Source organism: Pseudoliparis swirei, chromosome 21, assembly GCF_029220125.1.
Source record: "Pseudoliparis swirei isolate HS2019 ecotype Mariana Trench chromosome 21, NWPU_hadal_v1, whole genome shotgun sequence".
Lineage (NCBI taxonomy): Eukaryota > Metazoa > Chordata > Actinopteri > Perciformes > Liparidae > Pseudoliparis > Pseudoliparis swirei.
This window is the reverse complement of record NC_079408.1, coordinates 7,750,267-7,762,814: the sequence shown is the minus strand read 5'-3', so window position 1 is coordinate 7,762,814 and position 12,548 is coordinate 7,750,267. Positions and strand designations below refer to the sequence as shown.

Sequence of the window (12,548 nt, the reverse complement as noted above, 5' to 3'; positions counted from 1 at the left end):
ACTGACATGCAGATTAAAGCTTGTAACGACAGACAGGAGATTCGTGTAAATCACATTCGCTCTATTCGACTTGGAGAACCTTTTTTCTTCTTCTCTCCATTATATGACGAGTCTCACGTGACTATAAGAAGAAGAAGAGAACACATCAACATGTCTTGTTTTGTTTGAGCAGTAAGGTTTTACATTTTGGGGGAAAACTGGACTATTGGGACAGATTCCCTGTGGGTTTGGATGTGTGTCAGGGATTAGTATTTCTAAGGGGATTTTACAGAAACTGCTCCATAGATCAGAAGTTAATAGTCACGTGACACAAGTCACAAGTTGATTAAGCAATTGGGGATACAGTGCTGTTTGCAGCCCCACTTAGCAGCCACCTGACAATGAAACACACAAAGTACATATTCCACTATCATCATCGTGGATTATAGGATTTACAGTGGGAACCTGCTTGTCTTTTTTACATTAACATCCATTCATCATCCAATTTTTCTGCTTCCCACGGACATGCGTGTATCGGTCTGTGGTCTGTCGGTTGAAACATGTCCCTGACCCGGAGAAAATGGCTCTTTATGACAACCAGTGTTGAAGTTCCACAACCCAGCAGTGTGACAAATACACGATTTATACGCATTTTTATGAGCGGGCACGTCTCTCTGGTGGAGCTCAAGAGCCGCGGCAGCGGATGGAGAGAGAGAAGCAGAAGGAGAGCAGGATCGGTCTCTTCTGCACCGGAGAACTGAGAGAGAAGCCGAGTGAAGAGACGAAAAAACACTGGAAATCAAACAGTCTTGGCCTTCACAATTTCAGCCTGGCATTTATTTCATTGCACAAAGACAAAACAGGTGAGTTGTGAGTTTGCTTTTTTACTCCATTTGAGATTGTAATTGATTTATCCGGTCGTACTTGACGCAGGTATGTTCCTACAACTCATTCTTAAATACATTTTGATTTTTTTTTTCCACTCTACTTCAAGTCCTTGACCGCTGCGACTGTGCGCTCGAGCTGGGATTTTATTTTGAAATACTCTCCACCGGAAGTTCACTGTATTTCACTGCGGCTGCCTCAATGCTGGTATCTTCCCAGACAGGAACCTGACCCGCTGGACGATGGCGTTACCCTGGCTGCTGCTGCTGGAGTTGGCTCTGTACATCAGCTGTTTCGTCTGTGGGATTGTTACCGCCGCAGCCATCACCATCGTCCAGGTGACCTCACCCAGAAACTAATGGACCGAATCCGCGCGCTTCTTTTATCTCAATCCTCTTCCGCATGCGCTGAACTTTTTTCTTCTTCCAGTGCGTAGAAAGTTTTAAATTCACCAAAAACAATATATATTTTAGTTTTTGGAAAGTATTTGTCGATTTAATTTGATACGTAAAGACATTTTCGATTCATTTGCGTTATCTGTATCTTTTTTTTTTTAAATCTCGCTGGACACATACTTTTTAAATAAAAAAAGAATGTTTTTTTCATGCTCGCGTACTTAAGACCATGTTATGTCACACAGCATAATAATAATTCACTTTCTACGTATCCGTAAGAATTCGAGCGCGAGCATATCAGTAACAAAAACAACCGCGCACTTTTATTTTCTCCTGATTTCCTGCCTCTGGTGGGTGTTGTTGTTGTTTACCGGGCTAAACATCCCAAAGTGTTGTCCCGTGCATCCAACCCACTGTGTAGTCCCTCGGGGAGAGACCGAGGCTCCAGGAACTACATCCTCAGCCCGCGCAGCACGGACTCACTCAGTATCATCAGCTGCTGAATGTGAAAAAAAACGACGCATCGTTTTGAGCCTTAAAGGCAACACTTTCTCCTGTCGAATAACCAGGAAGTGCGTGCGTGCGCCATTGTGCGCGTCACCGTCGATGTGCGCGCTGCTCTCGTCATGTGATCAGCTGTTGCTTCCCAATTACTCTGCTGCAGCGTGCGTGCACGTGTGTGTTTTCTGTTCTTGCAATTCCACTAGTGACGATTATGAAGTTATTGAAACAACGTAATAAAAAAAGAAAACATGATGAATGTGGAGCTGAACTTTAAGAATCCAACCTCTTGTCCCTCAGGGTAACTTCGGAGGCCGCTGCATGCTGTATGGAGTCGTCAAATACAACGACACGGCCGACCTGATTGGAATCCAGTCGGCCAGCTCCTCGTCCCTGTGCTACTTTGTGTCGGCCGTCTCGGTCACGGTGGCGGTGGTGTGTTTCTCCCTGTCTCTGTACGGCCTCTACATGTACTGCGTCGACGGGGAAGTCTCAAGGTAGATAAGCGTATTTCTATAACTCTGTGATCCTGTTGTTCTTGAACTACCCGTTTAGAGGGAGATGACACGGGAATATCTGAGCTGATACGACTTTTACAATGTGATCACAATCGTGTGCCTACAAAAGACAATGCGGCCGCACTGCAACCCTCTGTAGATTGATACACAAACCAAAAAATGACACGATTCTACACACACACACACACACACACACACACACACACACACACTACTGGCTAAACTATCACCAGGAAAAGATAAAGCCGGACTCATCGGCGTGTTGCTCGTTAAAGCATCATGGCCGGTGCTATGTGCTTGGTAAACGGTCAAAAAGAGGACATAGGTCAGAGGTGTGCTGTTGCAACATCCACGTGAGGTCATTTCCTTGTGTGTTCAGAGGTTGAAATGACCCTTTGGTTCAACCTCCACACAGGCAGCGCACGTGGATGAGCGTCATCATGGCGCTGAGCGCCGTCTTCCTGTTCTTCCTGCTCATCACGGGCTGCGTGGCGAAGATCGGACGGGACTCGCTCTGCAACTCGGTCATCAAGAGCGTTCCCAACGTCACCAGGTGACACACACACACACACACACAACTACACTCACGCAGACACTCTCTTTCCTATGGCATATAAAGCTCATACCAATGGCTAAATATCTCCTCCCAGCTGCTGTTGATGCCGATTCAACAGGAAACTAAAGATCAGTGACTATCTGTAACTTTTCTAACATGTAATCTATTTCTGTCTCCAGCTGTGAAGAGGCCCAGACCAGAAAGTGGGTCAGGCCACTTGAAGGGGCGAGGTTCTACAACAGTCTGGTCAAAGCCGAGGTCAGTGGGCTTCATGTCTAACCCTCTGCATTACATTGACAGCGGGACCAGCTAAAGCGTCACGTGTGTGTCTCCCCCCCGGCTCCCTCTCAGACGGCGGTGTGGGTCAACTTCTTCCTCTGGCTCATCATCGGAGCGCTGGTGGTCTTCCAGAGGCGTCGCGGTTCAGGGTCTAAGAATATCGCCGGAGGGTCCGGCGGGCCGGCCGGAGGGCTTTTCGCCGACGCCGGGGTAACGGCTGCAGAGACGGAGCCATTTTTTAACCGCTCCTAAAGGCCACGGTGAAGGGGGCGGGGCTTAGTTTGCTTTTTGGATGTTTGCGGCCCTTAAGTTCAATAGAACCGCTGTGGCTCGACGAGGACGGGATTCGAACCCACGCGTGCGTTGCTGCCTGACCACATGATCCCAAGCGTGGCCTGCCGATGTGTACATTCACATCCCATGTCTGACCTCTGGATCACAGTCGTTCAATACGTATTTCTGTTTACACCACAAGACATAGGAGTGTTTTTTGCAGGCTTTTTAATTGGAATAAATGTGCTCCGATTTTGTATTTTTGATGCGACTGGCAGATGTGTGCTTTGTAAACAGACAACGTTTATAAATGGTCCTTAAAAGCTTCTTTTTTATTTTGTACTTTTGTGTTTCTCCGATGTGCCCAGCAGTTTGACTTCTGTATCTTTTATTTTATATTTATAATGAATGGTTTCATTGGACATCGAGTCATTTCTCTTCTTTTCATCTCAGAGTGTTTGTCATGTGATCTCAGATGGTTCAGTCCAACTATGTGAACAAAAGAAACGCCGCACAGAGAAACAACAACATCTTACAATAATAATAATTTGAGGGTTTTTTTCACTTTTGAGTGTGACGTTCTGAACACTCTCGGCCTCACCGTTACAGCCGATGTCTACTTTGAGTTTCTCATCAAAAACTTCCATCAGATTCTGTGTTTAGGGTTCAAATACTGATTGGACACTTGGTTTGCGGTGATGCTTCCTCACTTTATTGCTCTACTATATCAACCAAATAAACCAGCGTTTGCTTTCTGTTAAAGCATCCGTGTTGACCTGTGTCTCCCTCTGCTGGGCAGTCACCAGTACTCACGTGTAGCTTTTGGAGTTTTATGTCCTGAGAATCTGGATAAAGTTGTACATGTTATGCTGAGATTCAACAAATTATTGTGGCATAGAAGGACTATATAGATTCTATATAGTCCTTCTATTTTATAGAAAAATTGTTTGGCCACCAGACTCAAAATATAAATAAATCACAAAAACTGAATTTCCGATTTTGAAACACCAGTGTTACCAGCAGTTAGTTAGTGACCAGTCAGGTCAAAATAAACAGCTTACTCCTCTTTCCTGAACTGTCTAATCTCTGGATTAACTGATCTATCTTGAGCCCCGGAGGTAGAAGACAAAGTTCACTAAAGAGAGAGAGTGAGAGGGAAAAGGAGAGATGGGACTAGGACGAGGGAAGAACTTCACCGGTTCTGAGAGTCAATTTCCACCTGGAGTTACTGTTGGAGTCTGGGGAGGACGCTGAGGACTCAGAAGAAAACCACAAGGCTCGTGATTATTTTGACTTTTGAGTTTGTTTGGTAAGACCTTTCCCTCCTATTTGGCTGCTGTATTGGGATACCGATTTGGGGGGGGAAATAAGCTGTGTAAATACAAAATAAGAAGAAAAAAAGGTGACAGAGCCTGATGGCAGGAGAGGGATAACAGAAGCAGACTAGAGCAGTGGTCACTGTAGACCGAGCTAAACTGTGATAAGCCTCTTTAAGTTACTTCACTCTACAGATGACATGTTCTGTTGAAACCTGGTGATCCGTGCTGGACTTCTGACCAGCTGACGGCTCCTGATTCACCTCATCACATCTGAGTTGTTTTGGCAGGACAGCTGCGGTTCACTGGCCAATCAGAGAGCAGAAGTCATAGAGAGGCCTGTTTGTTTTTCGCCATCTGACTAGTCAAAAGTCCCCGAGATAATCCATGTGGAATGTCTAAGCTCCCCGCGTTGACCCCTGACCTCCACCCTCTCCGTCCAGAACATGTCCCACAATCAGTATGAGTAGGTGGCGGTGAGCCCCTCCTGAACGACGCCAAGAGGATGCAGACGCAGTGCCGCGAACGCAGCCAGCAGCTCTCCATGGCCGCGAAGCAGCTGAGGGTGGAGTCGGCCGCCCTGAGGGAGCAGGGCGAGTCCGCTCAGCTCGACATGGCGCAAATCCGCCGGCAGCTGGACGACCTGAAGGATACCAAGTCGGCCTTCGAAGCCAGGGAGAGGCATGCATATAAATTTAGCAGGCACCTGTGAGGACACAAGGGGGAGGGGAGTGTGTGTGTGAAACCACTGGATGATGGGAGAAGGGAGAGTCCAGGGAGAACCGAAGAAGATGCAATTTGCACCCAGCAGCAACTTGAAATGTGTACTCGAAATGTTGCCGTCAACATAAATAGTTCCCAGAATGCAGTTCAAGGCAGCATATTGTTTAGGGTAGCTCTTTGACTGTTTTCTTTGCTTTGTCAAAGCAATGAAAGGAACGAGCACTTTATCGATGTTGACAGTCCTCCTTAGCTTTTGCTGCACGTGAAACAGATACACATGTGACTATGCACAATAATGTACCCCCCATTCAAGTCAAATAAATCACGGCCTCATCCACGCTCGTCTCTTGCAATTCTCTGCAGCATGACTTCTCTTCATTAGGCTTGATTCACTACACACACTTAACACACACACACACACACACACGTAATTTTAACTCAACCATCTCACAGTGCATGTGAGGTGAGCAGAGATAATGTATTCATGTTTAACTACTTAAAAGAACAAAAACACTGAGCGTTGTGTGCGATGAAAGGAAGCCTCGACACATTCTTGTCACGATCCGGAGTTTTTGTGTCTTGTTTTGTGTCTTATTTTGAAGTCCCTGTCTCTCATGTCTTCTGTTTCCCTGCATTTACTGTCCCTGTGATTGTCTGCCCTGGTCCTGATTGTTTCCACCTGTGTGATTGCTAGCCCCGCCCTCATTGTGTCCACCTGTGTCTCGTTCCCCAGCGTCCAATCACCTGCACCTTCCCTGTGTATTTAAACCCTGTTTGTCTCATTCCCCAGTGTAGGTTCATACCGTTTAGTTCATGTCTGACCTGGTTTCCGTAAAGGAATACATCTTCTGTGTTGTTGACATTTGGGTCCAATCTCTCTCTGGCTACGACACCCTGACAATTCTGCGTTGTTATCTCGACAGTGGAGTAAGTAGGTGATGGTGTATCCTAACGGCACCCTAGGGTGAAGGAAAGGAATGATAATAGGACCCAGTGTCGAAGCACAAGTTACATTGCACATCTTGTAACTGTTTATGAGCCAGTGCAGCCTGGACCTTCCTGCAGTGTTAGTATGTGTTCACATGGTATGAATAAAGGTTAATCAGATTTTGTAAAATATACATATTTCCTCCCTGTGTGACATTTTGATTAGGCAAGTATACTCCAGTAAATATAGTTCACTGGGAAATATTGTGTAATATAATTTCTCAAGAGGACACGCCATTGTCCACAAGGGGGAGAAACCCTACAACTGCAGCGTCTGCAGGAAGAGCTTCAGCCAGCTGTCAAATGAAGCCAGGCAGTTCTCTCAGAAAGGAGAGAAACCTCACCAATGCAACAAGCAACATCCCACCGATGTGTTGGTGTGCGGCAGAGAAACCGTACAGATGTGATCGGGCTGGTTAAAGCTCCAAGCGGGCTACAAAACCTGGACCACTGCGAGCTCCGCTGGAAGAACTTCACCACGGATGTCTCAGGGCGATTTAACCAATTCACATGTACTCTAACGAAGTACACGTGACTCTTGATTCTGTAACAAAGTTGTTATTTTGTCTACTTGAAGGCTACTTTCTGGAGCATTTTTGAAAAATTGTTCATTTGACTTTTTCCTCAGGTACTCAAGAACAACACAAGTTCCATCCGAGTAAAAACAGAAGTCACAGGAAATAGTCGCGTACTGCAGTAGAGAAAAAGCTACCGGTGTGTCTGCAGCCGGCAGAGGGCGGAGCTTCCATGAAGGTGAAACTATGGCCGACTGTCAATGATCCATGTTCTGTTCCGTGGAGAGGGGGAGATTTAAAGAGATGTTACCTGGCCGCCTTATTTACATCAACACAACATCCTCCAGTCTATTGGTACAACACATGAGCAGGGAATTCTGGGATGCAGCAGTCCGGTCTCTGATATGACTCCGAGTGTTTTCTTTGGGTGAGTGATGACGTCAGTAATTGTGGCCCCGTTGTGTGGAGCTCATAAAACCCGGAGCAGGAATCCATCGCAAGAACACACAAAACCTCGTGTCACAAAAGATTACAATTTTAATTACTGTTATATAAATCACTCTATAAATACATGGTTGTCGCATCATTAGGAACTTATTTTAAATAGCAATGGATAACAAACTAGCAGCCGGATGGTTGGTTGGTGGCCGAGGGTCAAAAGTGCGGAAAATGACATCACAACAATCTTCTGGGTCTTGAGGGTACAAAACAGTTCGTGGAAGTAGCTGGGAATGTTATGTGTGAGTGTTATATGTGTGTGTGTGTGTGTGTCTGCATTTTGGTTTTTGCCACTGGTCTTCAGTCAGCTCCTCGTATTATCACCGTTCTGAAAGACGCAATGAGAATGGATTACAGGAAGTGAGATCTCCCCACAGCATGGGGTTTGAATATTTATCGTTTAATAGGAGACAGGAACTCACTTACTTTCAACTTTCTTCTTTGATGGTAGCAGTGCTGCTTTGGCCTGAAAAGCATAGAGACAAATTTACCCCAATATATCTTTAACTATGATGACTACTTGTTGTGCATGTCACATTGACATTGTTTAACTTAATTTAGTGCAATGACAGAAATTACATTTTAAATGAGAGCTGAAAAAGCCACTGTTTGTTTTACCTTCTTGATAGCCGTCCAGTCTTCAAGGATATCGATGTCTCTCAACATGTAGACGATGAAAGGCCCTGAGACACAAAGGGAGCCGACGGTCACGCCTTGGCAGGAGGCAAATAGACTTAAACACGCTGCTCGTCAGAAATGAAAGCTTAATCGGAGAACAACGAGGTCAGCAGGCGCAGATAAATAAGAAAAATGAGTTTTACCTGAAACCAGAGCTACTTTCTTTCTTCTCTCCGACCCACCCAGCAGGTTCTTTCGTTTACACTTCTTGCCCCTCATCTCATCGCTCCACTCTGGAATGAGAAAATAAAGCTTTCATTGCACAAGGAGTCGAGAGCGTAGCTTTGCAGAATTGGATGCAACCAGTTACAATTTTTAGAAAGATATTAACCGTTTTTTGTCCAAACATTGATCGTGGCAGTTAAACTACGGACGGCTCCTGATGAGGTCGTGTTGGCCGTACCCGAGGTGAGGTCTGTACTCCGTCTGTCCTCCTCCAGTCTTCTCATCTTCTCCAGCAGTTCTGTCTTCATGGCGTCAACCAGCAACGTCCGCTCGCTCTGTCGCCCACAGACGGGAACCAGGACACAGTTTGTGCGAGTGTCCGCGTGCATTATACACTGCATTAGTGTGTGTGTGTGTGTGTGTGTGTTACCTCCAGGTGCTGCATTGCTCCCTGTTGTTCACACTCGTACTTGTGTTGGATCACCTGCAGACACAGCTCTCTGTACACCCCTGGAGGAGGAGACAGAGTGTGGCGACTGAGATTATTTGGTGTCCTCGCAGCGACACCATACGTTTTATTAATCTACGGCAACGCGTTCCACCTGTTGAAGATCATTCTTTGAAAACAAACTTGATATTACTGTCTGTAATTGTCCGATTGAACACAGCTAAAGGAACTGTAAATGGGCAGGATAGGAAACGTAACAAGAAGACGTTGTTTTAGGTGTACGAGTAAGACATTACCCAAGAGAGCTAGATTAATCAATTCTTAGTGTGCGCCACCATCACACCCAAGTCTTCAATTTTTTTAGGAGACCCAGTGGTCAGGTGTTGTATCACGCCATTTGACACATTGAGAACACATACTCCTCATACTAATACTTGTGTGTTCTTTTGTATTGTTATGCTTTAGCAACTATGTTTCATTACATTTTATTTTTAATTGAATCCCCATTGAGTTAAAGTGAGAAAACACATCTATACCTGACAGATTTATCTCTGCTGGAAAACACATGTTCCAAATCGTGTCCCATTATTAGCACACATTGCGGGGACCGTCTGAGCGTCATTCATCCGAGAGAAAAGAACAATATTCTGTTTTCCTCGTGTGTTTTACTCACCAGCCACTTGCGTTTGTATCTGCATGCTCTCCTGCAGTGAAACCAGTGGCTCTCTGTATTCTCCGGCCTTCCCCGTCAGCACCTCGTCCAGCTTCACTTTCACCTGGTTCTGTCGCTCCCGAAACAACCTGAACATCACACGGGGACGTCAGTCCTCGCTTCTTCCTCTCCTTTCATTCTCATGATGGAGATGATTTCAAATCACACCAGGGGGTGTCCACCTTCTTCAGCCCTCCCGTTTCCACTTACTTCTCCTTTAGTTCCTGAAATTGATTTTCCAGATCCAGCATCTCGTCGAGACATTCCCCTCTCCTCCGCTCACAGTCTTCATCGTCCATTTCTTCAGAGGACAGGAAGAGAGACAGAAACAGTAAAATATATATATATTTTTTTTAAAGCAACTTTACATTAAATCAGTCAACAACAGAGCCGAGCATTTCACTTTACCTGAACTCTCCTCCTCCTCTTCTTCATCTTCACTATCGTCCAGGTCGCTATCCCGCTCCTCTGCGCTGTCCTCCATGGCCTCCTCTCCTCTCTCGCCTCCTCTTTCATCCCCGCACAGCTGCGCCACCCCTCCGTTTGCCTCAGGGAGTTGTGACTCCCCTTCTGCCTCCATTTCCTCCTCCGGCTCCCTTGCATGGGGTTGGGCGGGCATGGCTGGCTGAGACACACACACACACACACACAGTCTATAACACAGCGTGTCTGGGTAAAGGTTTAAACCAAATCGTGGCTCTCCTCTTGTTGAGCCATTTCATTGATCAGTGATTATCATTGGGTACACTTTATTTATTTTTTAACATTATTGTTCATTTGTTGAATGGTGTAGTCTCTTGTTGTGTAAACATGTTTCCCACCAATATTGGGTATAAACAAAACATCTTATCCATCCACTACTGAAGTGAAATCGGAATATCTAAATTTGCAAATATTGCAGGCAACAGGTGTAAAATTCTCTCTCTCATTAGCTCTCTCTTCTTGTGATAGTATCCACTTGTGTTATTCTGCTCAATGTGGGGGATGTTGACGTATGACGACACTGCAGATCGGTTGCAAGTATAGTAAACCAAAAAGAGGAGAACAAAGAGGGAAAAGGGATCAATTATACAACTGTGTTGGGAAAACAGAGACTCGTCCGTGGTTTGATTGTGGATCGTCGCTCACCCGGTGGCTCTTGGAGGTCTGTCAAGCACGCGACAAACACCGTACAAGAAAGGAAATTGCACGATTGTGTTTGAGGAAGATGAAAAAAAAGACAATTAAAATAATGTACCTGACACTGTAGTCAGAAATGAATATGGAAAAATAACTTCGAATCCAGCCTAAACTTGTTTATAGCCTCCAAACTTGTTCTACGTTCGTCAACAAGACTTTTATTGTGTAGCCTGACCGGAAGTGCCCTTCCCGTTGAGGCCAACTTGACCACACTGGTAGCTTCCGTGACGTCATACACTAAAACAGTGAACGTTATGAACTCGACGGCGGTGTTCCGACTCAAATAACGACCAGAACTGAGCCTCAAGCTGCTGTACTTCCGGGCTTTTTTCCCCACCTACAAACGCAAATTAATTTAAAGAGACTCGCTTTCGCACATTTACTTCACATTACCGGCATACACACGCGCAGACAAGTCAAGTGCATCACTAGCTAACGATTGAAGCCGCACAGGGAGGACATGATTGCCCCGCGCCTCACACTGTCCACACCGTTCAACTGGACATGTTCTCGAGGCGTTTGATAGTGAACAATGTAACACGCGTTTGAACGCCATGAAGTCCGCGGAAGCGCAGGTATCTTTCACTCCGACCATATCCTCCAACTGTACATGGATTAACAGGTAACGTTTATCCGTCCCGTGGTCCAGCGAGGCTGTCTGTAAACACCCCCTCGCTGCAACCGGACCAGGCGGCGACGACTCTGCTCACCTTCTCCCTCCGCACGGCAGTAGACAGTTAAAGCAGCATTATCTATATATCTATTTAAAAAAAGTACTTCCTCGTCACTTCAGTCTTCAGTTCGACACTTTGCCGGACTCTACAAGCCGGGAATATAAACCAATCAGCGCCGAGCAGGAGTTGGAATGGCCTATAGGAGCGACGACCTCAAGCCAATCAAAATGCTAAAGGGGGTCCAGTAAACCAATCACAATCCAGTTAACTGCTGCTAACTATCAGAATGAACCAATGGAAAACCTTGTAAAAAATACCGCGCAGCTCCTTTTTTTCAATCTCAAAATTCCAAATATTTGATAATATAGCTAATTTTAATCTAGTTTTATAATATAATCTAGTATAATATATTATAACATAATATAATGATGCTGCCCAGCCTTCTCAGGTGATAGTACAATAAATAAAATGGTGTAGGCTTAAATAAAAACATAAATTTATATAAAAACTAAAATAATACAACTTTTTAACATGTATATATATAAAGCCAAAAATCAACAGATGGATCTAAATGTTCTCCTTGACTCTTGGGACCATCATTAGCTCATGGGACTCAGCCACCATGCTACTGGTGTGAAGCATCATTCTTACTTAGGCTTACATTAACCATCCAGCAATTAAAAGAGAATATACAGAGCCCCTCTTGCTTGAGGCTATAAACACATACTGTAACTAACCACAAGATGGCATCAACGTAATACAAAATATCAAGAGACGTTCAAATGATAATGGTGGAGCTATATTTGGACAAAAGGGAGACCTTTTGGCATGTCATTGTAGGAAAACTGCAGGTGGAACTAATAACATTAATTATGTCTGCGCTCCATTTCTTCATCGTGTGTATGCTAGAGTTTCAGAGACATTTAATGGAAGACAGACAATGTTAAAGTTAATAATTACATCTATGATTTAAGCTAAAATGTCTTCCAACGAAATGGAACATGGATCACCTTGTGAACTGTGGCTGGGTTGTAAAAATATTTCCAGTAAAAATATTATTTAAAAAAATTCTCCATTGAAAAAGGTCTGGAAATGATTCAATTAAATATAAATCTTATAATTCATCATACACTAACCAACATCACATGTAAAGTCTTGATTGAACTAAATACAAGATATCATAAATAATATCCTGTTTTATAATCATATACTGTATAAGGCTCTCTCTATATTCTGAGGCAGAGAATTGACAAACACAATAAACAAA

At 44.6% G+C, this 12,548-nt stretch overlaps 2 protein-coding genes across 4 annotated transcripts; one reads left to right on the top strand and one right to left on the bottom strand.

Annotated features, from left to right (window-relative positions):
- The first annotated feature begins 1,072 nt into the window (after positions 1-1,072).
- tmem179ba (transmembrane protein 179Ba) lies at positions 1,073-4,151 on the top strand. The gene is made up of 5 exons (XM_056442594.1): positions 1,073-1,202; positions 2,061-2,257; positions 2,694-2,831; positions 3,014-3,092; positions 3,186-4,151. The coding sequence occupies exons 1-5, from the start codon at positions 1,107-1,109 to the stop codon at positions 3,363-3,365; spliced, it is 690 nt and encodes a 229-aa protein (XP_056298569.1). The 5' UTR covers positions 1,073-1,106; the 3' UTR covers positions 3,366-4,151.
- Positions 4,152-7,441: 3,290 nt separating this feature from the next.
- brms1 (BRMS1 transcriptional repressor and anoikis regulator) lies at positions 7,442-11,415 on the bottom strand. Of its 3 annotated transcripts, none has more exons than XM_056442763.1 (10): positions 11,318-11,415; positions 9,837-10,053; positions 9,639-9,729; positions 9,390-9,517; positions 8,699-8,778; positions 8,435-8,603; positions 8,247-8,336; positions 8,044-8,108; positions 7,848-7,891; positions 7,442-7,753 (listed from the first exon to the last, which is right to left on the bottom strand). In XM_056442763.1, the coding sequence occupies exons 2-10, from the start codon at positions 10,045-10,047 to the stop codon at positions 7,726-7,728; spliced, it is 906 nt and encodes a 301-aa protein (XP_056298738.1). In that variant the 5' UTR covers positions 10,048-10,053; positions 11,318-11,415; the 3' UTR covers positions 7,442-7,725. The 3 variants fall into 3 exon arrangements, with proteins under 3 accessions (XP_056298738.1, XP_056298739.1, XP_056298740.1); XM_056442764.1 differs by having other exon boundaries at positions 7,852-7,891; XM_056442765.1 differs by having other exon boundaries at positions 8,507-8,603.
- Between the last annotated feature and the right edge of the window lie 1,133 nt (positions 11,416-12,548).

What these genes read in the sequence shown, in the direction of transcription:
- tmem179ba (XM_056442594.1), top strand. Translation starts at nt 1,107, where the DNA reads ATGGCGTTACCCTGGCTGCTGCTGCTGGAGTTGGCTCTGTACATCAGC. An exon ending in GTCGACGGGGAAGTCTCAAG is followed by an intron (nt 2,258 to 2,693) that starts GTAGATAAGCGT and finishes ACCTCCACACAG; the next exon opens with GCAGCGCACGTGGATGAGCG. An exon ending in AGCGTTCCCAACGTCACCAG is followed by an intron (nt 2,832 to 3,013) that starts GTGACACACACA and finishes TTCTGTCTCCAG; the next exon opens with CTGTGAAGAGGCCCAGACCA.
- brms1 (XM_056442763.1), bottom strand. Translation starts at nt 10,047, where the DNA reads ATGCCCGCCCAACCCCATGCAAGGGAGCCGGAGGAGGAAATGGAGGCA. An exon ending in TTTCAGGAACTAAAGGAGAA is followed by an intron (nt 9,518 to 9,638) that starts GTAAGTGGAAAC and finishes TGTGATGTTCAG; the next exon opens with GTTGTTTCGGGAGCGACAGA. An exon ending in AAGAAGAAAGTTGAAAGTAA is followed by an intron (nt 7,754 to 7,847) that starts GTGAGTTCCTGT and finishes TGCGTCTTTCAG; the next exon opens with AACGGTGATAATACGAGGAG.